General features: G+C 37.6%; 1 protein-coding gene across 1 annotated transcript in view; it reads right to left on the bottom strand.

Moving 5' to 3' along the window:
* LOC114031789 (ALK and LTK ligand 2-like) overlaps positions 1–8,954 on the bottom strand; it is a 26,197-nt gene extending 17,243 nt beyond the window's left edge. The window contains exons 1-2 of the mRNA XM_027846911.1: positions 8,898–8,954; positions 7,099–7,479 (exon numbers count right to left, since the gene is read on the bottom strand). Of these exons, the coding sequence (XP_027702712.1) occupies positions 7,099–7,468 (370 nt within the window). The 5' untranslated portion in view covers positions 7,469–7,479; positions 8,898–8,954. The remainder of the gene's footprint in view (positions 1–7,098; positions 7,480–8,897) is intronic.
* Between the last annotated feature and the right edge of the window lie 18,761 nt (positions 8,955–27,715).

Raw genomic sequence — 27,715 nt, 5'->3', positions numbered from 1 at the left:
TGTGTGTGTGTGTGTGTGTGTGTGTGTGTGTGTGTGTGTGTGTGTGTATACACTAGACTTCTATTTCAATCGTGTAATTCCCAGGAAGGAAACCTCCTTTGCTAATGTCTATCAGCAACTGTTTTACAACTTAAGAGTTCTCAGAGAGTTGCTCAGGGGAACTGAGAGATTAAGTGGACTTGCCCAGGGCCATAGAGTCAGTAAGTGTCAGAGATTGGACTTGAACCCAGGTACTCTAAGCCAGTTGTCTACACTGCCTCTCACTGCCCTAAAAGTGATAAGTGCTCTTTAAGACTAACATCACAACAACATCCAGATTGTGTCATTGTTCCCATCCCACAACAAATAATCATTTATTAAGCACCTACAACATACCAGGTCCTGTGCTACGCAATGGGAATACAAAATAAGGCAAAAGATAGTCCCTGTTCCTGTTCTCAAGTATCTCATAGTCTAATGAGTCAGGGGAGGTGGAGGGCAGGTAACAAAAGGCAAACAATGATGCATAAACAAGATATATACAGGACAAAATGGGGATAATCAAAAGAGGGAAGGTACTAACACTATGGTGGAGGGGGAAAGCCCCCTTGGAAATGGTGGGAGTTTAGCTGAGCTAGAAGAAAGACAGAAAAGCCAAAAGGTGAAACTGAGGAGGCAGAACATTCTAGGAACAGGGGACAGACGGGGAAAAGGCCCAGAATTGGGAGATAGAGTATCTTGTTTGAGGAACAGCAAGGAGTTCAGTGTCACTGAATTACCATATACATGAGGAGGCAGTAAAGTGTACGACTGGAAAAGAAGAAGGAGGCCAAGTTATGAAGGACTTTAAATGCTAGAGGATTCTATATTTGATCACGGAGGTGATAGGAGGTTATTGAATTGTTGAGGATGGGTGGGAAGATCAGACCTGTACTTTAGGAAGATCAATTTGATAGCTGAATAGAAAATAAACTGGAGTAGGGAGAGATTTGAGGCAGGGAGACACTCCCAGCCCCAACAGGTGGTTATTGCAATAGTCCAGGCATGAGATGATAAGGGCCTGCACCAGGGCGGTGGCAGTGTGAGAAGAGAGAGGAGGCATATGTGAGAGATGTTATGAAGGTAGAATCAACAAGACTTGGCAATAGATTGGATATGGGCTAGTGAGAAATAGTGAGGAGTGGAGGATGACACCTAAGGTGAGAGCCTGAGAGAGTGGGAAAATGATGGTGCCTCAACAACAATAAGAAAGTTTGGAAGGGGAAAGGGTTTGGGGGAAACAATAATGGATTCACTTTTGAAGTTTAAGGTGTCTATAGGACATTCAGTTTTAAACAATTAATAGGCAGATGGTGATGAAAGTCTGGAGATGAGAAGAGAATTTAAGGCTGAAAAAGTACATCTGGGAAATATCAGCATTGAAATCATCCTTGAATCTATGGAAGCTGATGAGATCAGCAAGTGAAATAGAATAGAGAAGAGGGCCTAGGACAGAGACCTAAGGGACACCCACCCAGTGTGGGAGGAGTTCGGTGACCTGGATGAACACCCGGCAAAGGAGAAGAGCTCACACAGATAGAAGAACTTGATAGAGTAGTGCCATGAGTTAGATATATTACCAGATTTCATGATAAATCTTAATAAATAATGATAATGATTAAACTTTACATTTATACAATGTCCCATGACCCTGACATAGATGCACTCTGAGAGATGGTATGATTCAACAGGTCCAGTCAAATTAATGTTTTCAGTGACCTTGTGACCCAGATACATCACAGTCAAAATGTTTTTAATATTCTTTGTGTCCCAAATCTTATCAGCATGACTGGCATCTAAGATACCCGGCACTGGCCGGAGAATGCTCACAGCGCAGGAAAAAATGCACTCTCAGAGACAGATGCTAAGAATACCTAACCCTTGCAGCTAAGCTATGAAACTTCTAGGTTCCTTCCCTCTCCTTCCTCCAAACCCTCTAAGATCTACTCGGAGAGTGTGCTGGGGACCAGCTTCCAAACAACTGCAGCGGTGTGTAAACTGATTGTTTGCAAGCAGAACACCGAGCAGGAGGATTTGATGCAATACTCAGAGCTACGAACTGTAGCTGTTGCCACTTCCCCCACTCAGTTCAGCTGAACAACCTTCTTGTCTATACTAACAGTAACACCCTGTAACTGACAAAGTATTTTTCATATGTCATTTTATTTGATCCACACAACCATTCTGAGGGACAAATAGGACAGGCATTAGCATAGCCATGTTACCAATGAAGAAACTGAGGCTTTTGTTTAGTTACTTTAAGGGTGACAGCCAGTGTTTTCTGAAACAATAAAAACCAGATCATTTCAAAAACATACAAGAAATTGAAATAATTCTAATTAAATTACATTTAGAGAATATATTATAGCTGACTAAGGTTTTAAAAAATGATATATTTCATGTAAGTTAAAAGTAAATTTTTAGAAAATGTATTCTGTTTATATGTATATATGTGTGTATATATATGTATACATATATGTATGTATGAATGCTTGTGGAATTCCTAGATGCCGATGAATACCTGTGTATATGCCAGAATATACTAGCATATGTCTAATTCACACTTTTACAACTCTCTTCACAACTACCATAGGTTTGTGAGGGGAAAAATAAATTGTGATTCCTTCATCTCTCCCTATAGCAAACGAGCAACCATTTTCAGTGCTTTCTCTTCTGCCTCCCCATACAAAAGCTATAAGATCTAAAATTCTAAGGGAAAATCCTTGTTTCTATAATTGTATTCTAGCAATGGAATTAAAAGTCAAAATATGAATACAAAAGGGGCTTCATGGCTGAGGCTAGAGAGCCAGAATCAGGTTCAGAAGATGTGGATTCAGGTTTTGTTTCTGATATATACTGGCTGTATAACCCTCAGCAAGTCACTTAACCTTTAAGTGTCCCAGGCATTTTTCTAAGACTTTAAATTTTAGAACAGTTTTAGATACTCATTGGTAGAGAGAATTTTATCACTGAAAGTCTCTATAACAATAAAGTCATTGGTCCAGACCCCCCCAGAAAAAACATGTAGATTTACACAACAGACTAATGAGAGAGGAAGAGCAGCCTTTCAATTCATCTAATAAAAATGTATACTCACAGAATCACAGAATTGGAAAGCTGAAAGAGGCTAATCTCCATCATAACATGTCTAGAAGTGGTTGTCCAGTCTCTGCTTAAAGACCTCCAAGTATGAGGAACCCACCTCTTGATGCAGCTCATGCCACTTCTGAAAAACTCTAACTGCTGGGGAGTTGACATCAAGCCTATCTTGCCTTCTTTGAAATTTCCATTCATTACTCCTGTTTCTACCGTCTGACCTCAAACAAAACAAGTTTAATGTCTTTTCCACATGACAGCCTTGGAGATGCTTGAAGACAGTTATACTGTCCCCCTGGGGCTTTCTCTTCTCCACACTAAACATGCTCAGTTCTTTCAGCCAGTTTTCATACGACATGATCTCAAGTCTTCCATAGAGATACTCTCCAGTTTATCAATGTACTTATTAAATCATGTGACCAGAAGTAAACACAATATTCCAAAAGAGGTCTGATGAGGAAAGAGTACAATGGGATTCTGCCCTCGCCTTCCTGAAAGCTATAATTTTCTTAAAGCTACCAAGATCAAATTAGTTACACCATGTTACACTGCTGATTCATATTGAAATTGTCCATTAAACATCACCCCCCCCCATTTCCTTTACAGAACAAGTGTTTTCTAACCAGGGTTCCTCCATCTTATACTTGTGAAGCTGATTTTTTTTGTACCCAAGTGTTAAGATTTCCATTTATATTCCTGTGAAATTTCATTTTATTTAATTAAGTCCAGTGTTTAACAGCCTATCAAGACCCTTTTGGATCCTAAGTACAATACGATACAGTACAATGTTCCATCCCTATGAACACACACACACAGTTCTATGTATTTTATTTATTTATTTTGGAAGCAATCAGGGTTACCTAACCTGTCCAGGGCCACACAACTGGTAAGTGTCTGAGGCCGGATTTGAACTCCATTCCTCCTGACTCCAGGGCTGGTGCTCTGTCCACTGCACCACCTAGCTGTCTGGATCCTAAATTTATCATTTCATATGTTATCTGGCTCTTTCAGCTTTGTGTCCTCAATAAATTTGATAAGCATTCCATCTAGGCCTTTATTCAAGTCACTGATAAAAATGTTAAATAGCCAATCACATATCCATGAGGTACTCCACTAGAGACATCCTGCCACAGCATCATTGAACTATTAACAATTACTCTTTGAAACTGGACATTCACCCAGTTCTAAATCTATCTAATGACATTATCATCTACTCTATATCTCCCCATCTCCTGTACAAAGACAGAATAAGATTTTTATCTAAAGCTTTGCTAAAATCTAAGTAAGCTATATCTATAGCATGCTTTTGTTTGGTGAACTGCTAATGGATCAATTTGATTGAAATAGAGAGTGTTCATAGGGGAGCAGTATAAAGTAAGACTGGAAAAGGAAATAGGACTCAGATTGTGAAGAAGCAATAGGGAGCCACTGAACATTTATTTTTCCTAGAAATTTAACCGCCTTTACATCCCATACAGAAAAATTTTCTTTCTTAGCTATAATTTGGGTTGAATGAGCTAAAAATATATTAAAATCAGTTTGTATGAATGAAACACTTACAGTATCATAACTTTGGTCTACCTCAAACTTGTACAATTTCTATTACTAAAAAGGAAAAGGTCCTGTGACAGACCTTTGATTCCACTGTCCTAGATTCTCTCTATTTGCACAATGTGAAAAATGAGGTAGAGGGGCCTGAATATATATGGTATGCCCCAGCCAAGTTAGGGTCTGGCAGGAACCTTGAGTTTCCATTCTTCTGCTTAATTCCTGGTCATGAGAGCATTATGTCAGGAGGCCTGCTATATAGATGGGACACAGCCACAGGGAATCATTTTATGTTTATTTTATGGGTCAAGATTGATGGCTTTAAGGAACTGCCCTGAGGAAGAAGTAGTCTGCCTGGAGATACTGGGTCTAAGTGGAAACAACTATAGTTTCTTTATAGTCTGGGTTTGTGACTACATTACTTAGTCTTCCAGGGATGGTTTCTAAAAGTCAGGAGGTGAACAGGGGATATCATCGATCTGAGATTTACATAGGGCACTTTATGTAGTACAATGCAAAATGTGCTGGATTGGCAGCCAAAGAACTGAGCTCAAATACCTTCTCTGTTATTTAAGGTTAGGGATTATAGATTTAGAGCTGGAAGAGACTTTGAGTCCAATCCCTTCATTTTACATACAAGGATCATATGAAGAAGCAGCTAAGAGGTAAAGTGGAGAGAGCACCAGGCCTGGAGTCAGGAAGATTCCTCTTTCTGAGTTCAAATCTGGCTTCAGACACTTTCTACTGTGTGACCCTGGACAAGTCACTTAACCCTGTTTGCCTCAGTTCCTCATCAGTAAAATGATCTGGAGAAGGAAATGGCAAACCATTCCAGTATCTTTGCCAAGAAAACCCCAAATGGGCGTCACAAAGAGTGAGACATGAAATGACTGAACAACAAAAACAGAGAGGTGGTGAGTTTCCTATGGGCATGCAAACAATAGAGGCAAAGTTTACATAACCTCTAAGGCCCCTCCAGCTTTAAATCTATGATCATATGACTCTACACAGATAGAAAAAAATCAACAACAATCTAGTACTAAAGACCAATGGGCAAAGATGAAAAAAAGAAACCATCTCTTCAAACTTCATTTCTTCAAGTTTTCCAGGGCATTTTGCTAGCTTGATATAGCAATAGTGCAGAGGCTTGTCCACTGGCCTTGGAATCAGAAGATCTGAATTCTAGTTCTAGTTCAGCAATGTAACCCCCTTGAAGTTATTTGCCGGTCCTTGGCTTCTTCAACCGTAAAACTATATTCTCAATACTTAGTCACTGGCTGAAGAGGTGTGTGGGGGAAGAGGTTTAAAACAATAACTTGTCCCAAGTGTCCAGGGACTAAGGGAATAACATATGTGGATGTGCTTTATGATATATATGTAATTACTATCTTCTCTTTCCCTTATAATTTTATAGACCTTCCTTCTAATTTGTCCTTTTCACTCTAGCCTTTATCTTCAGCTTTCTCTCATTAACTTCCCTCTCTACCCATTCTCTCCATTGCCAGTCTTTTCTCTCCTCCCACCGTCCACCTCCTGGCAACTTGCTCCCCAAAGTACTTTGGGGGATTCTGTCTCTTTCCAGACCCATTTATATTTTAAAAGACCTAGAGAAGCTGATTACTGATGGAAATTCAGATCCTAGGAAAGTAGATTTCAAGCTAGAAGGAATCTTAGAGGCCCAGAGAGCTTTTGACACGCCCAAGGTCACACTGTTTATAAACAGCAGAACCCTATTTCGAACACAGATCCTAAATCCAGCACTAAATAATTTAGATTTAAGGGGCACCTAGGTGGCACAGTGGATAGAGCACCAGCCCTGAAATCAGGAGGACCTGAGTTCTAATCTGGCCTCAGACCAAACGCTTGACACTTACTAGCTGTGTGACCCCAGGCAAGTCACTTAACCCCAATTGCCTAAAAATAAAATTTTAAAAAAATTTAGATTTATATAGTGCTTACTCTCAGTTCAGCAATCCTTGCACTCAACCCCTCTGTCTTTAATAATAACGGAAATCAACGTGTGTGGCCAACTGGGAAGAAATGTAAACCTCTCACTGTCTTCAAATGAAACCAAAGCCCAAATTCGTGCAGAAGAGTTTAATGTAGAGTATTTGCGTGACTGAGACTTCCATTCGCCTCAGCATAATTTACTCCCTTTCTTCTTCCTTGGATCCCCGAATATACCCTTTCCCTCTCTTCTCTTCTCAAAGTCCCCGGACCGAAGTACCAATTCTAAGGGGCAGGCTTTAGAATGGAAAGCTTCAGAGAGGGTGTAAACTTTATGTTTTTGTTTTTCTCAATGAGACTGTAATTTCTGGCGTGAGATAGGAGGCTCTCTCAAGCCCTAGTCCGTTCCAACATCCAGAAGCTGGATGCAGGTCAGGTCCGCCGAACAGGTAGCGAAGGAAAGAAACAGGTCTTGGAATTGGTTCTTACCTGCGCTCCTTGGTACGCCGAGGAGCCAGGAGCCGGCTGGTTCAATGGAGGAGGAGGCGGAGAAGCGCAGCGTCCGGTCGTCTCGGTCCCTCGGGGGTTCGGAGAAGGAGGAGGAAGTAGAGGAGGTGGTGGCATACACTACGCGCTCCCGCTGGCTAGAGGAGCGCACCCTGCCCGCGCTGAGCTGCTGAGGGACGTGGGTGCTACTGGAAGCTACGGGCGCTGGAAGGAGATGGAGAAGCTTCTCTTTATCTCCCTGCGCGCCTGCTTCCCTGCGGCCCCGGGGGTTTTCTTGGCTCTCCTGGGAGGCCAAAGCGAGAATGAAAAGGAAGAGGGTAGGCAGCTTGGGCCATTCGCTAATTGCCCGCATCTTCCGTGAGTCTGAAGAGAAAGAAGTAAGGAGAAAAAGAAAGAAAACAGCAACATTTAGATCCTCCCGGTGTCATGCTCAGCACGTGTCTGAGGCGAATTCCTAACCTTGACTTGGGAAGAAGGAGACTCAGATGACTCGGGAAAGAAACTCGGCAAAGAAAAAGGATGTTGGAGGCGGAGAGAGAGCGGTTAAAAAAAAAAAAGTGAGGGTCTTGTTTAGGACTAAAAAGTAGCCTTTCTATAACTTTCTATATATCTCTGGCCCCCCAGAGCCTTACTACTCGTTTACCCTCTCGGATCTCTCCCCCTCTCTGCCCGGCGGGGAGGGCATTGGCACTGCTGTGCCGGAAAAGTACCCCTACCCGGTCCATCAGCCCCTGCCTCAGTCCTTGCAGCTCAATTTCCCAAAAAGCCGTGCATTGGGAAGCGGGCAGCAGCCCAAGAGGCGCTCAAGAAGATGGAGAATTTTTCCAGAAGTGGGCGGGAGGGGAGGGAGAGGGGAGAGGAGAGAGAAAAGATGGGTTTATCCCGATTGCCCAGAAAGCTATGTATGATCTGACACAAATCAACTTCAGAATCTCAAGAAAAGGAGCCTCTCGTGGGCAATTTGTGAAGTTCTAGCCGTCCATCAGTTACCCAGTGCCATTCTGGCATGATGAACCACAGGCCAGACTGGCCAGTGAGCCACGCGCTTAACGTTTTCTGGTACTCGTATGTCACTAGCGCACAATTACTATAGAGATTCCCCTATAAGTACAATGAGAGGAAAGTGGTGAAAGAAGGGGAAGGGGGAGAGGAATTAGGTGGACTTTGTAGGACTTTTCTATCCCCTGGCAAACCTGAGGAGATAGAAAAGCCTGCCACCGCCATGCTCAGGCTGCTTTTACTGGGGTCCTCTCTACTTCAGCAAACAAACTTCCTTTCTTCCTTCTTTCCTTCCTTCTTTCCTTCGTTCCATTCTTACCTTCCTTTTCTTCTTTCCTTTCTTGTTAACTCTCTCCCTCCCTTTCTAAATAAAGTAACTAAGTAAATAAATAAATAACCAGGTCTGTTTTAAATTTCACTCATCCTCAGTCAAGGGGATGTGTAGAATACAATTACCTTTTCAGAGGAAAAAAATGATAATTTCATTCTTAAGACAACATTTTAAATGCAAACCTTTCCTTAACTATGATTTTGCATCCTTACAGGTAATTCCCTCCTCCTTCCCTCTACTTCCTGAGAGTTGTTCATACTAATCTCTGAGGAATAATATTGTTTCATTCCTTCCGTGGTTACTAAAATCAGCAACAACTTGGCCTGGGCAAAGGTTTTACCACCCAAGAAACTACCCCTCTGCTGGATATTAAAGAGAGTAGCTTCCCAGTTAGAGTAAAGGGGAAGGAATGCCTTTCTTTGAGATGCTCTTTGTAGTATAGGGAGTTTACCTTATGCAGATGAATAAATCCTTCTCCACTAGCAAAATGCAAATGCTTTGTCTTCTCTTGCTCTTTCGTTCTTGCTTATGGCAGTGGACTCCCTCTGATTGGAGCAAGTGTGTCTTTCACACCCGCTCAGGAGACAGTGAATGAGTGCCCCTCTGAAGTCCACTCCTTTGTTTTATATGAGCATGTTCAATTGAGCACTAGTAGGCTTTGGGTGGGTGGCAAATGCTGAGGACATTTTAGGTAATCTTTTCTTCAGTTACCCTGGCTATTCATGTCAAACTTCTTTTGCTTCCTTTTCCCCTCTGCGGGCTGCACTCAAGGGAAAAGTCATCAGCTAGAGTGCCTCAGATCTCTTTGTGAAATCTAATTTCTCTGTAAATCAGTAATGCTTACCAAAAAACTCAAAGGATGACAGCATTTTTAAACTTCAAAAAATCCCTATTCAAAACTTACAAGTGCTACCAGAAGAAAAATGAGATGAAATTCTCTAGTTCTAAGTATATTGACTGGAAAAGACAATTATAAGTAAATATTGTTGTATCAGATAATTATAGTATTTTTGTTATTGATTATGAGTGGAGTATATATTTTTAGTTTTATATTTAACTGAAGAAACAATTGTGGGTGTAGGTTTGAAGCAAGGATCTGGATTCAAATTCAGCTTCTTATACTCATTAGTTCTGAGACTCTGGGCAAGTGGGTTAATGTGCTTCTACCTCCGAAACTCCTTCAGGTTAGGTAACCAAACTACTTTCATATTACAACCTCTTATCCTTTTACCTACCCTATTCCTTCATTGATACTAAACTGATTTTTTGCCCTTATTATGATCCTTGTTCCCTTGATTCATCTCAATTGCCCCAGTTCATTTTCTCAATTTGGCTTCATTTGCCTTCATATTTAATCTTGAGTCCCTATCTCGTGCTACATAGCAACTATTGCAAATCTTTTCTTCTACCATCTCACTCCCACTTTGCACATACAGCAGATCTAATTTCCTTCACTGAGATGGCTGAAACCAACCAATATGAAGTCCCTTAGCCCCACTTCTGCATTCCTGAATTTCTTAACATTGAAATCAATCCCTGTTACTTACTAAGAATAATCTTTCTACTTGTGACTTTCAGCCCATTCTTACTATATCCATTTTCAAAATCAAACATCATCTTTTGCTTCAAGTTTGGCTATATTTCTGACTTCACAATTTATGTCTGTGGCACCATCATACACATTATCTTCTGTATTTCTAACCTTGAATTGCCTTTGAATGTTCCTTTTCCTCACCTCTCACTTCCAGTCAGTTGCCATATCCTATCAATTCTACCTCCATAAACTCCTTTATGCCATCAACTCCTTCCTAGTCTCCCAATAGCCATACTAGTACATTACTCCCCACATTACTCCCCAAATATATTATGATAAATTCTTAATGGACAATTTTACTTAAAAAATTCAAAAGATCTTTCATAAACAAAACAAAGTAGATAAAATGAGAAGTGAGAAATGGGAGGGAGGAAATTTTTGCAAGAAATTTCTCTGAAAAAGGTCTCATTTCTTTTTTTTAGTCTTTTTTTGTTTTTGTTTTATTTTTTGATAGTTTATTTCCCTCAATTACATGTAAAAACAATTTTTTTACTTGGTGGTTTTTTTTTTAATTTTGAGTTCCATATTCCATCCCTCCTTCTCTCCCCTTCCTAAGCAATCTGATATAGGTTATACTGCACAATCATATAAAAGATTTCCATGTTAGTCATTTTGTGGAATAAAACTCAAACAAAACAAAAAGAGAGAGAGAGAAAGAAAGTGAAAAATAGTATGCATCAGTCTGTATTCAGATGCCATCAGTTCTTTCTTTGGAGGCTAATAACATTTTTCATCATGAGCCCTTTGGTATTGTCTTGAATCATCATATTGCTGAGAATAACTAAGTCATTCACAGTTGTTCATCATACATTATTACTGTTACTGTGTATAATGTTCTTCTGGTTTTGCTTACTTCACTTTGTATCAGTTCATGTAAGTCTTTCCAGGTTTTTCTGAAATGATCCTCCTTGTTATTTCTTATAGCACGATAATATCCCATTATAATAATATACTACAACTTGTTCAGCCATTTTCCAATTGATGGGCATCCCCTCAATTTCCAATTCTTAGCCACTATAAAAAGAGCTGCTAGAAATATCTTTGTACAAATAGGTTCTTTTCAAAAGGTCTCATTTGTAATCCTGGATATAATTATAGATATATAGCTACATATATGTACATGTACATGTGTATATATATATATGTTATGTATATATAGATATATATATATGGAGAGAGATTTAAATCTAGAGCTATGGAACTGATTCAAATTTTATAAGAATAAGAGCCATTCCACAATTGATAAATGGTCAGAGGATATGAAAAAAGATAATTTTAAGGAGAAGAAATCTAGCCATATGAAAATCACTCTAATTTACTAATGATTACAAAAAGCAAATTAAAACAACACTGATACCCATACCCATCAGATTGGCAAATGACAAAAAAAAAATGAAAAGGAAAATAACAAATGCTGGACAGGCTGTGGAAAAATAGGAACATTAATGCAACAGTCATGGAGCTATGAATTGGTCCAGCCACCTGGAAAGCAATTTGGAACTGTGCCCAGAAAGCTATTAAACTTTTCATACCCTCCAGTCCAGCAAGACTGTTACTTGTTCTATATCCCAATGAGATCAAAGAAAGAGGAAAATGACCCATCTGTAATATGTGTGTATGTGTGTGTGTGTAAGTACACACACACATATTTTTTTCTTGGTGTCAAAGAATTAGAAACTGAGGAGGTGTCCATCATTTGCGGAACGGATGAGCAAGTTAAGGTATATGAAAGTGATAAACTATTGTGCCATAAGAAATGATGAAGGGAGTGGTTTCAGGAAAGAAAAAGAAAAAAAACCTGAGAAGACTTGTATGACATGATGCAAAGTGAAGTCAGCATAACTAGGAGAATAATTCATACAATAGTAACAATATTATAAAGATAAACAACTTTGAAAGACAAAGGAACGCTGATCAACATAATGACCAACCACAATTCCAAAAGACCTATGAAGAAATATGCTATCCACCTCCAAAAAAAAAAAAGATGCACGCAGAGTACAAAAAAAACCCCAACCTTTTCTTCTATTTTTTTTTCTTTCCTTCTCAATGGTCAAGGGGGATAGACAGGAACAAATAGACAAATCAGAACTTAAAATAAAATTTAATTAAAAAAAAACTTACCAACAAGTTTTTCTACCTCAGCTCTGCCACCTCCAATGTATTCTTCATGCTACTGCCAAAATACCTTCCTTACAGATAGATTTAGTCATCTATCCATCCACCTTTTTTATCCCTCTGCTCAAAACTCTTCAGGAACATACTGCTGACTACTGAATAAGGTTCAAATTTTCCTTCTTGGCACTCAAGGTTCTCCACAATCTTGCACACTCATGCCCCAACCTGACCAAACTGGAGTACTCTGTGCCTCATGAAAATACCTTGCATTCTCCCACTTTCTTGCCTTTGTTCATACCTAAAACCATTACCTTTCTCTGGATATTAATTGCTTCCTCATTTTTTTCAAGCCTAACACAAATGCTACTAAACCAAACTTTCCCTGATCCATTAGTTCATCAATCAACATTTATTAAACATTTTGTGCAACACTATGTTAAGTGCACTACACATAAAGACCCCTTGTGCTTATTTGGCTGCAAGTTTGGAGTCATTCCAGACCAAAGAGAACTTGGAGGGAAGAAGAGAGGGGTAAGCAAAGGACAACTAAAGAAAACTTGTTCACTCCAGAGAGATCAAAGTAGAATGACTAAAAAAAAAATTGATCTTGCAAAATCAACAAAATAAGCTCAATGTTTTCAAGTAATTTTCTTGTCCCTTGAAAATGTTTTCAGAGTACTCAACTAAAAGAGGAGCCTGGAAGGAATGCTATAAAATTGTGATCTTGAAGAAAATAATTTATTGTTATTTTTTTCTGGATTTGAAGTCAATCTACAAAGTTGTCTTCAAAATGGGAGTTTTATATAGTAAATGACCCCAGAAGTTGAACTGGTTAAAAAAAAATTAAAAGAAGAGGATCAAACATCATGAATAAAGAATAACTTATGGGTACATGGAAATAAGGAAATCTTGTATCAGTGGGGTATAGTGAGTAGAATGTTGGGCCTGGACTCAAGAAAACCCAAGTTCAAATCTGAATTCAGACACTTACTAGCTGTGTGACCCTGGGTAAGTTACTTAACCTATTTGCCTCAGTTTCCTCATCTACAAAATGGGGATAATAATAGTACCTGCCTCCCAGGGTTCTTGTGAGGATCAAATGAAATAGCAATTGTAAAAAGCTTATCACAGTATCTGACACACAGTAGGCACTATATAAATGTTAGCTATTATTATTATCATTATTATAATCTATTGCCATCCTTTTATTCTGGCAAAATCCTATTAAGCCTCCCTCCAGTACCTTCTTTGGCAAGCTAGACAAACAGTTCCTACCATATTATTTGACATGCTACTAACCAGAAAGCTTTAGAAAGTGGTATTATTAATATTTCCCCAGTGCCACCTCATTGACAATGTCAACACATTTGTCTAGAAGCTTCATAACTAGAAGTAATGGATGGAAGTTGTAGAGAGATTGAGTTCAGCTCTAGAAATAAAGTTGTCTTCAAAGACGTGTTCTGTTCCTTCCTTGTGGTATGGAGGTCATCTCAAGTTATTGAAAGCTAAATCAAATGATTATTAACTCTGGCATGTGCTGCCTTGCTAGAAAAAATTAGAGTATGACCCCAGTAACAGATTGTGTTCTGTTTGCATGTTGTCTCCCCCATTAGATTGTAAGCTCCTTGAGGGCAGGGACTGTCTTTTGCTTCTTTTTGTATCCCTATTGCTTAGCACGATGCCTGGCACATTTGTTGTTCAGTCATTTCAGTCATATTCAACTCTTTGTGATCTCATTTGGGTTTTTCTTGGCAAAGATACTGGAATAGTTTGCCATTTCCTTCTCCAACTCATTTTACAGATGAGCAAACTGGGGTAAACAGGGTTAGGTGACTTGCCCAGAGTCACACAGCTACTAAATGTCCAAGGCTAGATTTGAACTCAATAAGATGAATCTTCCTGACTCCAGGCTTGGCACTCTATCCACTGTACCACCTAGCTGCCCTGTCTAGCACATAGAAGTTGCTTAATAAATATTTATTAATTGATTGACTAAACTAACTAAGTACAGAAATGTTCATTTCACTGCTGGTGAATACCACTATAAGAGTATAAGTAGGATGACTAGTTTTCAATGACTACTTTGGTCTTGGTAGTCCTTGAAACAAATAAGCAAGTACAAAATGGTCCTCAGGACAAAAATAACAATAGCTATCATTTATATAGTACTTTAGGGTTCACAAAGAACTCTACTTATATTATTTCACTTGATCCTCATTTGCAAGAGAGGTACTTTTATTATCCCCATTTTACAGGTGAGGAAATTGAGACCGAGAGGTTATGACTTGCCTATAGTTACAAAACTAATAAGAGTCTGAGGCCCCAGATCACACAGCTAGTAAGGGTTGAGCTCATGTCTTCCTTATTCCAAGTCCCACACTCTATCCCACTGAGCCACCTAGCAGCCATAGAGCCAGCACTATGCAGCCCTGGTCCACTTCTGCAGTGATGCTAAATATAGTATCAGGAAGAGAGGAAAATAATACTAAGACTAACTTACCTATTGGCATTATAAATCTGAAATCTTTACCTCATGACAGATGAGTAAACATACGATTGAGTAAAATGTATACTAATCTTGATATTCATACTATAAATAAAACCAGAAGATGGCCTTACCATGTGACAGGTGTGAGGAATAATTGATAGATAACCCATCTGTTTCATTTGTATCCTCACAACACCAAGAGAAAATGAGAAAGACCCCCAGGATGTTGGATGGACCCCTGTGGCAAACTTGTGGAATGATATAGACAAGAATAACATAGGATAGATATGAATGGATGGCCTAAAATGTGTCTATTAAAAGGTTCATAGGATCATAGGTTTAGTTCTAGAAAGGACTTTAGAGGTCATCTTGTACAACCTCTTCATCTTATGCATGAAGAAACAGGTTTAGTAAGGTCAAATGACTTGTTCAAAGTCACACAGGATAGGACACTAAGTGACAGCATCCAGGTCTTCTGGTTCTAAGATGTGTAATATTTCTTCTTTTTAATTTTTTATTGTTGTAATGTGTGTGAGTACTACCCAAGTAAATTATATATGACCACATGGATTATCTAAATTCAACTCATGTGTGGTATCCATCAATGTCTCTAGAATCGTCCCCCTTCTCTCTAAGGGAGAATACCATTCCTGCCTTGAGGGAAGCAGGAGAAAGGGTAACTAGGCTGACTGCTCTGTTCTCTGAGAGAGAGGATACTGAACTAGAATTATATTTATTTGCCTCCCTAAATGTTGCTGGCCTAGTGGCAGGATGGTTAAAAAACAAAGCCACTAGCTTCCTTGCTTGCTATCTCTTAAAGCAGAAGGTATCCTCAACTTACATTCATTGGTGTGGCCCAATGGCTACAATTTGGCTCCAAAAATGGCTGCCCACCAAATACTAGTAATACAAAAGACCATCACAAATGTGAAGAGAAGGGGCAACTAGGTGGTGCAGTGGATAAAGCACCGGCCCTGAAGTCAGGAGGACTTGAGTTCATATCCAACCTCAGACACTCGAAGTTTGCTAGCTGTGTGACCCTAGGCAAGTCACTTAACCCCAATCGCCTAAAAAAACAAACAAACAAATGTGAAGAGAAAGTGAATCCCTTTATTCAAGCAATAGAAGGCAGATATTGGAGAAGTTATATAGATTAGAATATACTGGAAAAACACGAGATAATGAGCTCTTTAGAAGATAGTGAGATGAAATCTTGATCAACTGAGAGAGACTACTCTCACGCAAAGGAAAATTTTCTAAAGTTTCTAGGGAGTCAAGCTGGAAATAAGAGACATGATGATGATCCCACTCCTTTTACATGTCTCCTAGTCCTACAATCTACCTCCCTCTCTGAGTATATGGAGCTGGTTCCCAAGAACCCTTGAGAGCTTTAAGAAATACTGGGTTGCTTTTTTAAAACAAATACATAGAATTCCTAGCCCGTTATCCACAACTATTATTGATGTGAAAATGTTCTTTTACATTATAATATATCTTTATCATTTACATATAAGTTTATTATTCCTAATGAAAATCATTAGTATGAATCCCCAAATTTAGATTTTGTCTACAGATTCAGCATGTATTACAAAATAAAAATGAAATAAATTTAACATATGTATATTTAAGAATTGGAAAGGATCTCAGAAGACATCTCAAATAAATAAATGAATGCATCCCCTGGTTCCAAAATAAATTGCAAATGTTTATCTTCTTTAAATGTTCCAAAGGAAAAATGATATACTTCTATTACTAGTTCTGCCAGAGGATAATGTGTGAATTTAAATTTAAGCTTGGGTATTATTTATATAATATGAAATAGGCTATTTTTTCATTAGACTTGCAGCTATTGTGGAATTATTCCAACTTCTCTAATGTGCTTTAAAGGGCTACAAAGTTAACTTGATAAGAGCTGTCATCTGAAAACAATGTCTTGATAGTGATAAAGTCATAGAGCAAAGAGTAAATAGTGCACAATACTGATTTAAGCAATTAGCTGAATTGATGTATTAAGTTACAAAGTGGCTTCCTGCTTCAGGTGTAGATTTGATTGGATGACCTCTAAGGTCCCTTCCACTCTAAGAGTTTGTGACTAGGAGCATGTTCCACTGTATAGCTTCTAAGTTCTGCTGCAATCTAGTGTTTCTCGATGAAATTCAAAATTTCAGCATATTTGGTTTCTGGAGATAGGGCAGTCTCAATAGAATTTGGACATCGTTTAAATTTCACTCTCCCTGAAGAGGACCTCAACAAGGCAAATGAATGATATTTTGTCCATTTGTTCCTGTGATATTCCCATGAGATGGGAATAAAAATAAATATTTATTTTTCTTATGTATATATGTATATACATACATACAAACATATTAAAATCCCTAAAAATTATTTGTGTGCAAACTTATAGGCACAGTCAATCTAAGGTTTCCTAATTTCTGTCAATATTGTTTCCACTCTTTCTTCATACTATTTTAAAAAATAGGTAAATTTATTGTTTTACTTTAACTTATCCAGGAATATTTTTAAATGATAAGAATCATCTCAGCAAAAATAAAATAATTTAAATTAATTATAAAATTAATCTAGCTTAATCTCAATTCTAGTTTTGACTCTACCACTTCTTAACTGATCATAGATGGATTATTTTCTTTCTTGTTCTCAATTTACTTAAGTAAAATAGAGAAATTGTTTTTGCCTATAGTTATAAATAAATATAATTAATTGACAATGTCAATAATTGGGGTACATTGGTTATTTCAAGTATATTGCTAAGAATGGGCTGATGCTGATGGATTTAACTAGAGTGTTTGCAATGGGACTGTAAGGAAGGGGCAAATGTCAGAAAGAACAGACAAAATTTGTTGACTGATAATATATGGGAGGCAGGAAAGAAGGAGGGAATAAGGGAAAGGAATCAAAGATGACTTCACGTTTTTGAATCAGAATGTCAAGAAAGTGAAGGGAGGGAATGAGCATGCATGTAGTCACTACTATGTTCCTCAACACTATATGTTAAATGCTTCACAAATATTATCTCATTTCAAGATAATAAAAGAAATGAAAATAAATAAGTCATGGGGGAGAGCTGCTTTTGGAAAATTAATTTTTTTGGAAAAAATTAGAGTAATCATACAAGAAGAATAAAAATAGTTGGAGACACAAGACTAGAGTTTGGCAAAGAAGTCAAGGCTAAAAGACTTGAATATCATGTGTTCAGCAAACATTTATTTGTGAGCTATGATAGGCACAAGTAGGAATATGGAAATGAATAATGATGTGAGATCTCTCCTCTCCTACAGCTTGCAGTTTATAGAGATTAAATATATTACAAATAACTAACATACTACATAGAATGTGAGTATTAGAGAGGTACAAAAAGATTGTAAGAAGTCAGAAAAAGCAGAAACTACTTCTAGGGAGGTTAATCATTCCTCTCCAGGTTGCCCTCTGGGCCTTCTCCACCACTTCTTAGAAACAAGAAGTTCCCTCCAGCACCGGAATTCACACTTCGGAAGTACCCCCAACACATACATCCAGGCCTCTCTCTCTCTCTGATTAGATGGCTCCTCCTAAAACCTTTAAGTAGCATGGCCAGGCCAACCATGCTTTCATTCCTCTCCAGGCTGTACTCTGGACTTTCTCTACCATAACTTCCTCTATCTCCCACATTTTTCAGCTTCTTCTTATGTGTAATCTTCTCCTATTAGAATGTAAGCTTCTTGAGGGTAGGAACTAATTTTCTTTCGCTTGTATTGGTATTCTCAACATTTATCATAATGCCTGGCACATAGTAAGCATTTAATAAATGTTTGTTGACTGATTAACTGACTGACCAGGGAAGTGACCTAGTACAATTTTAACTAGGCCTTGATGGATATATGAGATTTCAGTTGGAGTTGCTGAAATGGAATGGAAAAGGGAATTTCAATCAGAAGGAATGATATAAGCAAAGTCATAGAGGTAGGACAGTTTGGGGAATGTTGAAAAAAATGAAAAATTTAGTTTGATTAGACCATAGAAGTAGGTGAAAGGAAGTAATGTGAGATAAGGTTGGAAGGATAGGCTGGGATCATGAATACCAGGTGAATGAATTTAGACTCCATTCAACAGGAAATGGAGAATCGATGAAAGTTTTTTGGAAAATGGCATGATTAAAACTGTACATTAGGAAGATCACTCTAGCATCATTCTAAAAACAAGATATTGAAGGCAGTTGAAATGTGAGCCAATAAGGTTCTGAGCTAGTCTGGCAACAGGGAGAATGAACACAGATGCAATAAATTATGGAGTTATAACTGATAGGTTTTAGTGACTGAATGGATATAGAGATGAGGCAAGAGGATTCACAGAAAAATCTAGGGTTTGGGGCTTGGATGACAGGAATAATGTTGATGTAAATAACACCCTGCCTCAAAAGAAGATGCAGATATATTGGGGGGGGGACACATCATCTATACAGAAGTAACATATATCCCCTCTTGCTTTGGGTCCTCTGTTTTTTTAGGCTAGGAATCTTCAGTTTAATCAAATGATCCTCAAATAGTATGATTTTTAATCCCCTTCCATTCCAAACTCCTTTCTTGGTATACACTCCAGCTTCCTAGAATCTAGTGCTCAGAACAGAACCTCATAATCCATGTATGGTCCAGTCAGGTGACCTCCATCTTTGTTGACACAATGCTTCTATTAATGCTACCCAAAGTAGCACTGATTATTTTACAAGTCATGCCATACTATTAACTAGTATTAACTGAGATTTATATTTATCCTATTAAATTACATCTTATTAGATCTAGCCTGTCATTTTACCTTTAGAAATCTTTAGTTCCTAATTATCATCAAATGTATTAGTGACTCCCCCATTACATTGTACCCAAATTTGATAAGTATGTTATCTATACCTTCACCTAAGTCTCACTGAAAAAAAAATGTTGAATAGAACTGAGCCTAGAACAGATTCCTAGAGCATTCAATTGGAAGTTCTCTCAATTGACCTTACCCATCAATCTTTGCTCTTGAAGTCGGTTTTAAATTAACTCAACTGTATTTCTTTCCAGCCCATTTTTCTCTATTGTGCCCACAAGGATATCATGAGGCTGTGTCAAATGTGTGACTGATATTGGGGTATACTATGCTATAGCATTCCCCTGCATAGCAACCCTGTCAAAATAAGAATTGAGCTTTGTCTTTCATGGCCAAATCAAGCTCACAGGTTTATTTTGAACAATCTATCTTTCCTTCTTCCAATGTTGTACCACCTTCCCTATTCTCTACAATTTTCAAAGATCACGAGCAATTGAATTTGCTTTTTTTATAAGTACCCTGAAATACAGTTCCTCTCAAATTCATGAGATGAACCATATTAATGAGATGCCCCTTATGTTAAATTAATCAGGCAGCAAGAATGTACTAAGTGCCTACTATGTCCCGGTCTTGATGAGGGCTGAATGTGTAGATTTGGAAGTCATCTTCAGATAAATGATAATTGAGTTCATTGGAAGCACAAGATATCACTGAAAGAGCATACATTCTGTACCCCTTAATAAAAGGACTTGCTCCATGAAGTTTGGATTCAGTCAAAGGGATGCAGTTGAGGACTTAGAGGGCCACATATGGCCTCAAGGCTGCAGGTTTCTCTCCCCTGGGAGAGAAAAAGAAGAGACAGAGCCCAGGACAAAGGCTTGAATAGAGTATGGGATAATAAAATGGCAAAAGAGCCTATAAAGGAACTGTCCAATAAAGAGAATGAGAGCCAGGTCACAAGCAAAGTCACAAAAACTCAGGGACGATGCATGTATGCAAAGGAGAATGTGGCCAGTAATGTTAAATATTGCAGGAAATGATGAGGGCTGAGAAAAAAAGTGTTTGGCTTTATCAATAATTGTGAACTGGAGGGGAACAGTTTCAACCAAATAGTGGAAGCCACTATTGGAAGGGTTGAGAATTGAGTAGAAGATGAGTAGAAGTAATATGTATAGATTTGGCAGCAAAAGGGAGGGTAGATATAGTACAGTAGCTTAAGGAGACAGTACGGTCAAGTGATAAGCATGAAAAAGACTTGGGCATTTTTTTTTTCAGCTAAAGACAAGACTTATTAGAGCACTCATCATATTGGTCAGACTCTTAAGGAGTCTTAACATTAGTGAGCTAGTGCCTAGATTATAAGAATCTGAGCCTGGACATGTTGGCAGGCAGCAGATAAAGACCTCAAAATTTTTGATGAAGCATAAAGTAAGATCCTTTGCTGAGAGGAAGAGGGGAAATGGTAGTATAGATAGCTTGAGAAAGGAAGAGATTTAGAAAAGCAACTTTGGAGAGTTTGAAGTTGGGTTGTAATTACATATGAACTATTTTTGTTTGACAGTATGTTTCCTATTTTGTAGATCATTCCCATTGTAAAAGAAAACAACAAAATGAAAATTGAGTAGTATTACCTCCCATTCATTGTCCTTTAGGATTGTCCAGTAGTCCTATCTTTTTTCTTAATGTCCCTCTTGGTCTCATTACTACTTTTTAAAAGGCTTTTTTTGTTTGTTTCTTTAGCTTTCATTGTAAGACTTAGCTTATCCTGGGACTTAGAGCTCCTGACCTTCTCAGTTACATGGCCTTGTTTCCTCCATCTGTATACAGCCTTTTAAAAACAGGGTTAATGATTTCTCTGTGCATCACTACCACACCTCTGTTTCCTTTTCTTGGCTTGCCTCATTCTTCCTGCTCACCGCAGGTGTCCTCAAAGATTCTGGCCCACTTTTGTCTCTCTACTTTCTCCTTTGGATACTTCATCCATTCTCAAACTTTCAGCTGCTGTGTCTATGCAGGTGAGTTCTAATGCCACATCTCAAGCTCTGTCCTCTCTAACAGGACCAACCCACTCTGATCTGACTTTTCTTAAAATTCACATTCTAGTCAATGGCATACACTTTAGCCCTAAATTATTTCTTAAATTTTGTGTGTGTGTGTGTGTGTGCGAATTTTGTTTCCCTAACTAGGTGGTAAGCTTCTTGCATCAAGACCCAAGTTCTATATCTATGCCACATTTATGTTTATCTCTATCTCTATCCATACATATGAGATCTATCTGCTTACTCCTATCAATATCTGTCTATATCTATATAAAATCTTCCTAGTTCAGTTCTAGGAATATAAAAAGTGATCAATAGATTTTTGTTAATTCATTGATAACAAAGTGGGGTAACCCAAAATACTATTTACTGTTCTTCTAATCATGCAAAATTCTCTTTTTTGAAATATGCATGTGATATGTATGCACACGTGTATGTCTATAAACTTGTATGGAAAGTCGATCTAGGGTGTGTTTTTTGTTCACCAACAGGTGGCAGTGGCTACTTAGTTTCCTAGACCCATTGTAGGAATGCATTGAAAAATCTGAACTTCCACATATGCCTAATTTTAATGTAAAAAAAAAACTATAGATCCATAAAATGTCTAGAATTTCTTTGATACTGTGATATGTGAATATCATAGACTAGTGTACAAAGTCTCTCTTAAAGGAAGCTTTTCAAAATCCATAAAGTTCAGTTACAAGTTATAGCAAATTTCCATTGCATGATACCTACAAAATGCTCATCTCCTGACAATATATAATATTCCTTTCCACCAGATTTATAGATCCAATATAATTTGCTTTAATTAGATAGAATTTTAAGTATCCCTAGATCCAAACTAGATTAAGTGTGAAGCTGATACAGTTAAAGCCTACTCTCCCTGGCTTCTAGAGCACACCTGCTCCCTTTGTTCACCCATATTCAAAAAAGAGCCAAAACCAGAAGAGTGAATAACTAGACTATGTACCTAGAATGTGGACATAATGCTCTCTCTTTCAAAATTATGGAATCTGAGCTGGAAAGGAACTTAGAGGCAATCTAGTCCAAACTATCCCCTCTACAAAATTCTTATCAAATAGTCTTCCAGCCATTACCTGGAAATCTCAAAAGGCAGAGGACTCACTACTTCTTGAGAAAGCCTATTTTGTTTGTGGGTTGCTTTAGAGTTTACTAAAAAATTTTAATTAAATCAAGGCTGAATCTGCCCCTGCAATCTAATCCCTCTTCCAAATGATAGCCTTTCACATACTTGAAGACAGCTATCAAGTCTTGCCTAAATCCTCTTTAAATTAACCATCCTCATGTTCTCCAATCAACTTCCTGTGTCATAATCCTGAGGCCTGTCACCATTCTGATCACCTTTCCCTAGACATTATCCAGTTTATAATTGTCCTTTCTAAAATGCGGCATCCAGAACTAAACAAAATGCTCCATGTGTAATCTGACCAAGGCAGAATACAAGGGAACTGTTATGTCCTTCCCCTTGGGCACTGTGCCTCTCATTGCAGCCAAAGGTCTCACTAACTTTCTTGGCTGCTGCTATTATAATTAAATCAGATTGAATTTGCAGTCCACCAAATCCCTAAGTCTTTTTCAGACACACTGCTATAACCATGTCTCAATTATCTTGCACTAATAAAGTAGATTTTTAAAATTTTGTGTAATATTTATTTAAAATTTTTATTCTAAATTTAAATACCAAAAAAGAGCATTTTCATATATAGAGCAGAACATGCAAAAAAAGATACTATATGAAGCCTCAAATCTCCATTTCATAACATTTACTTTTTAAAAATGTATACAATAAATGTATACAATACAAAAAATGTATACAATAAATTCTAAAAGTTACCGTCAAAACTGTCCTGCTTTCTGTGCTTCTTTCTGAACTTCCTTATCTTCTTAAAGTGTATTTTTTTATCTCAAATCATAAGAATTTGTCTATTCGATTTCCTATTACTAGATTTAGCCCAATGTTCTTGCCAGTTGAGATCTTTTAGCATCTTGATTCCATCATCAAACGTTTTAGCTATTCTTTTCAGCTTTGTGTCATCTGCATATTTGAAAAGCATGGCATATGTACGATTATCCAATTCATTGATAAAATATTAAACAATTCAGGGCCAATAAAATATATTTCATTAAAAATATCCTCCAAATTGACATTGAGTAATTTGAAAGGTAGACAGCATGGCTTAGGAGACAGAGAACTCAACTTATGGTCAGAAGCTATAGATTCAAATCTCTCCTGAGACATTAATTGTGCAATCATGGATAAGTCATAACTTCTATGACCTTCGGTTTCCTTATCTGTATAATGGGGATACCATGCAGCACTATTTTGACGGGATAATGTAAGTAAAAATTTTGAAAACCTAAAAACTCTACATAAAAGTCAGATTTTTTTTCAATTTTTTGGGTCAGTCAGTCAACAAGTGTTTATTAAGCACTTACTATGTGTCAGGCACTATGCCAAGTGCTGGGAATACAAATACAAGCAGAAAGAAAGATGGTCTCTGCCCTCAAAGAGCTTATATTCTAAAGAGGGAAGATGACCCACAAGGGGATGGAGGGAAGGGAAGATGAAGGTACCTGGCAAAGGGACATGGTAGACATGTGGAGATGAATTACAAGTGGAGCCTGGAGAAGAAGGGAGACATAACTGACCTGGGCCTCCTCTTTAAAATAGAGGTTCTAGAAAAAGGTTCAAATCCATCTAACTGTACCATTATCTAGACCACAACTCTCCATCTTGTCCACAGAGCTAATAGGTGAGATTCTGTCACATGTTTCACTGAAATTAAAGTATTCTATTCTATCTCATTACTGTAATCTACCATTAAAAGAGGAAATGAGTTTCATCTGGCGTAATCTGTTCACGATGAAATCATGCATTATCTCTGTCATCACAACTTCGTCTTCTGTTTGTAACTTATTCTGTTTGTAATTTTTCTGATTGTAATACTTTAATAATACATTCTAGAATTTTGGCAAGAATTGTAATTCAGCCCTCATGTATTAAATTGCTAAATGTACTTATCCAGCCCTAATCTCTCTCCTAAACTCCAAATTCACATTTCCAAAAGCCTATTATGTATCTCAAACTGGGATACATCTTAAACTCAATATGTCCAAAACTAAACTCATCTTTCCCCTCACATAGATTATAAACAGCTAAGATAGTCTTATAATAATCTCAAATTTGAAAAATATACCTCATAGTTGGCAGTACACATTTGTCTGTTTTATACTACAGACAAGTCAAGAGAAAGCACATGCTATTTTTGTTACATTATTTGGAGAAAAAAATTTCAGGTATACCAAAGATGAAAGCAAAGGCATATAACCAAGGAAGAAGACAGCATGAACAGGTAAAAAGAGTATCCAGGAGGCTAAGGTCAAAAATGAGATGATTCACATGAAAAATTATTCTAAGAATAAAAAAATCTCTAAATATTATATTTGGATTTAAAAAAACAAGCAAAAGAAAGCCTGTAATTTGTGGTAGATAGTATAATGTCAACAGGTGACAGAAAGAAAACAAGACTTTTAAACTCCTACTTTGTTCCCATATCATCTGTCAAAAAGACAAGTGGAAACATAGGTATGGACCAAAATAAAAGTCTCTGTCAAAGAGAATTTTTTCAAAATGGAAAAGGGACACTAACATAAACATATGTTTCTGGATTTCCCAGGGAGGGAAATACTGTTTCCTGGTTTGATAAATGTAACACACTGTTTTAATGTGAATGGAGCAATGAGAAAGATGATTTTGGGGCAGCCAATGAAGTGGATCACCATTTTTGCCTTTTCTTGAGTGTGGGTTTTTAATAAAACAATATAAAAAGATAAAAATAAAAGTTTGGCTATAACTAAAATTATGACAAGCGTAATTTGAGCTATATATCTAGCAACTTCAATTCCCTTTAAAGTTCATAACATTTAAAGTTGTTGGTATCCTGGTGACTTTTTTTTTTCTTTGTAAATTGATGCAATGTTTCAGAGAAGATGAGTTAAACTTTGACTCAAAAGGATCAGCATGTTGTAGCCCAACAAACTAATAATCCCACTAGGAAAACCTCCAAAATGTCATGCTTGGTAAGCCTACAATAAAGTACATATAACTTTTCCCCTTTAGTCTTCTTAAATTGTCTTGGATATTAAAAAAAATCCTTTGAGGATAGAAAGGAACGTGTCTTCACTAATAGTTTTAAGTGTCTTCGAGGTGGATTAATATGATTATTTAATCCAAACCTCTCCAAAAGGATTTTAGAAGTGTAATTTAGTTATTTTAATTTCCTTTAGTGCTTTTTTAAGACTATTTAAAGTAGTTCTGTGGTATATCTCATGAGCTTTCTTTTCTCAGCTTTTAATCCCATGACAAATCCTACCACTGTCTGCTCCTCTACATTAATACAATTAAAAGTTTAATTTCAGTTGAGGTCATTTGCCTGAGACTACTCTCTTTCCATTGACCTCCCCTTTGATCATTCTTCTTTTGTCAAACTAACATAGTGTCATTAAATAACCACTTGGTTGTCATTTCAGTCATGCCATTCTTGAAACCCTTAAAGGAATCTCTATAATTCTTTATCATCAAGTAAGTATTCATTAAGTATCTACTACATGCCATGATTAGGATAATAATTGGAGGTTCAAAAATCCTCCATCTATCTCAAACTACTTAACCTTTCAGTTAAATCATTGTATCACACTAGCCTGCCAAGATAATATAGCTGAAAAATTGCTACTGTAGAGCACTGGTCTCCAAAATGGATATATGAAACCTCAGGAGCTCATGACATAATCCCAAAGGGTGTGTGTGCAACCAATCAATAGAAGGGTCAGAAAATGGGTGTCACCCTGGATAGCTAATCATGGTCTTGTCTCCAACACAACCACACCCTACACCTACATTTGCTCAATAGTTGGAATGTTAGCCTCTTAGGGAAGTTAAAATTTAACTCCAACCTAGATACCCATAACAGCAACATCAGCAAAATTCTCCACCCCTTACCTGAGCATCCTTACACAGTGGTCCCCACCCCATCACCTTGTGGCCAGTGCATGCACTGGGCACTATGTTCTGTGTTCTGGGGAAGTGACAAGTAAATAAGCTCCTCATTGCCCCCTCTAACATCTCATTATATTATCTTTATCCCAAAACTCACTATTCTTCCAAATTTGCCTATTATTGTTGAGGGGCACACCATCTTTCTTATCACTTAGGTTCACAACTTCCACATCGTCTTCAACTTTTCACTCTCCCTGACCTTCCTGATTCCAAATTAGTTGCCAGATCTTGTCCCTTCTTCCTCCACAACATCTCTCGAATATGTTCTCCTTTCTCCACCACCTAGTTCAGCCTGTCATCACCTGTTGTCTGGACAATTCCAATAGTCTTTTAATAGGTCCTCTTGCCTTGAATCTCTTTCGTCTCCATTTCAGCCTCTACCCAGATTTCAAAGTGACTTTCTTAAAAGGCAAGTTTGACATGTCATTCCTTTATTCAGTAAATTAGGTGGCTCCCTACTGAATCCAGGATCAAATTTTATTTGGGGCAGCTAGGTGGCACAGTGGATAGAGTGTTGGACCTGGAGTCAGAAAGACCTGAGTTCAAATTCGACCACATATTCTGACTAGCTATGTGACCCAGGGCAAGTCATTTAACTCCAACCTGCCTTACTTTTTTCAACTGTAAAATGGAGATAATAATAACACCTATCTCCCGGGGTTTTTGTGCCGATCAAATAAGATAATATTTTAAAGTCTTTAGTACAGTGCCTGACACATAGATAGCACAATATTATTGTTAGCAATTATTTCACCTCCCTTTCATTCTTTTCAATTTCTATTTATGTATTAGTTTTACAAAATATAAAAGTATAGTAGTATATTTATAAAGTTTATAAATAAAAAAATATTATGTGTGTTCTCTAATTTTTTTTTATTAATGAGATACACAATCAAGAGTTTACAGAGCACTAGTATAGAGCATTTAGTTCCTTCAATGCTATGCTAGTGATTTCCTTAATATCAGCACTCTTTCCAACAATGCAGATTGCAGCCCCTTCTATGCCTGGGTTGACTGCTTTTGAGAGTTGTGCCTGAAAAATTCATTGCTCTCTCACGTGCCTCTCTGAAATTAGTTACCCTTGTTCTCATATGACAAATGTATCATTAGCCCTTCATCACACCCATGCTCCTTTTTTTGTTTGCCAAAGTTT

Source organism: Vombatus ursinus, unplaced genomic scaffold (assembly GCF_900497805.2).
Source record: "Vombatus ursinus unplaced genomic scaffold, bare-nosed wombat genome assembly UNPS02015255.1, whole genome shotgun sequence".
NCBI classification, from domain to species: domain Eukaryota; kingdom Metazoa; phylum Chordata; class Mammalia; order Diprotodontia; family Vombatidae; genus Vombatus; species Vombatus ursinus.
Note: the sequence above shows the minus strand (reverse complement) of the source record. Positions and strands in the feature narration are given on the sequence as shown.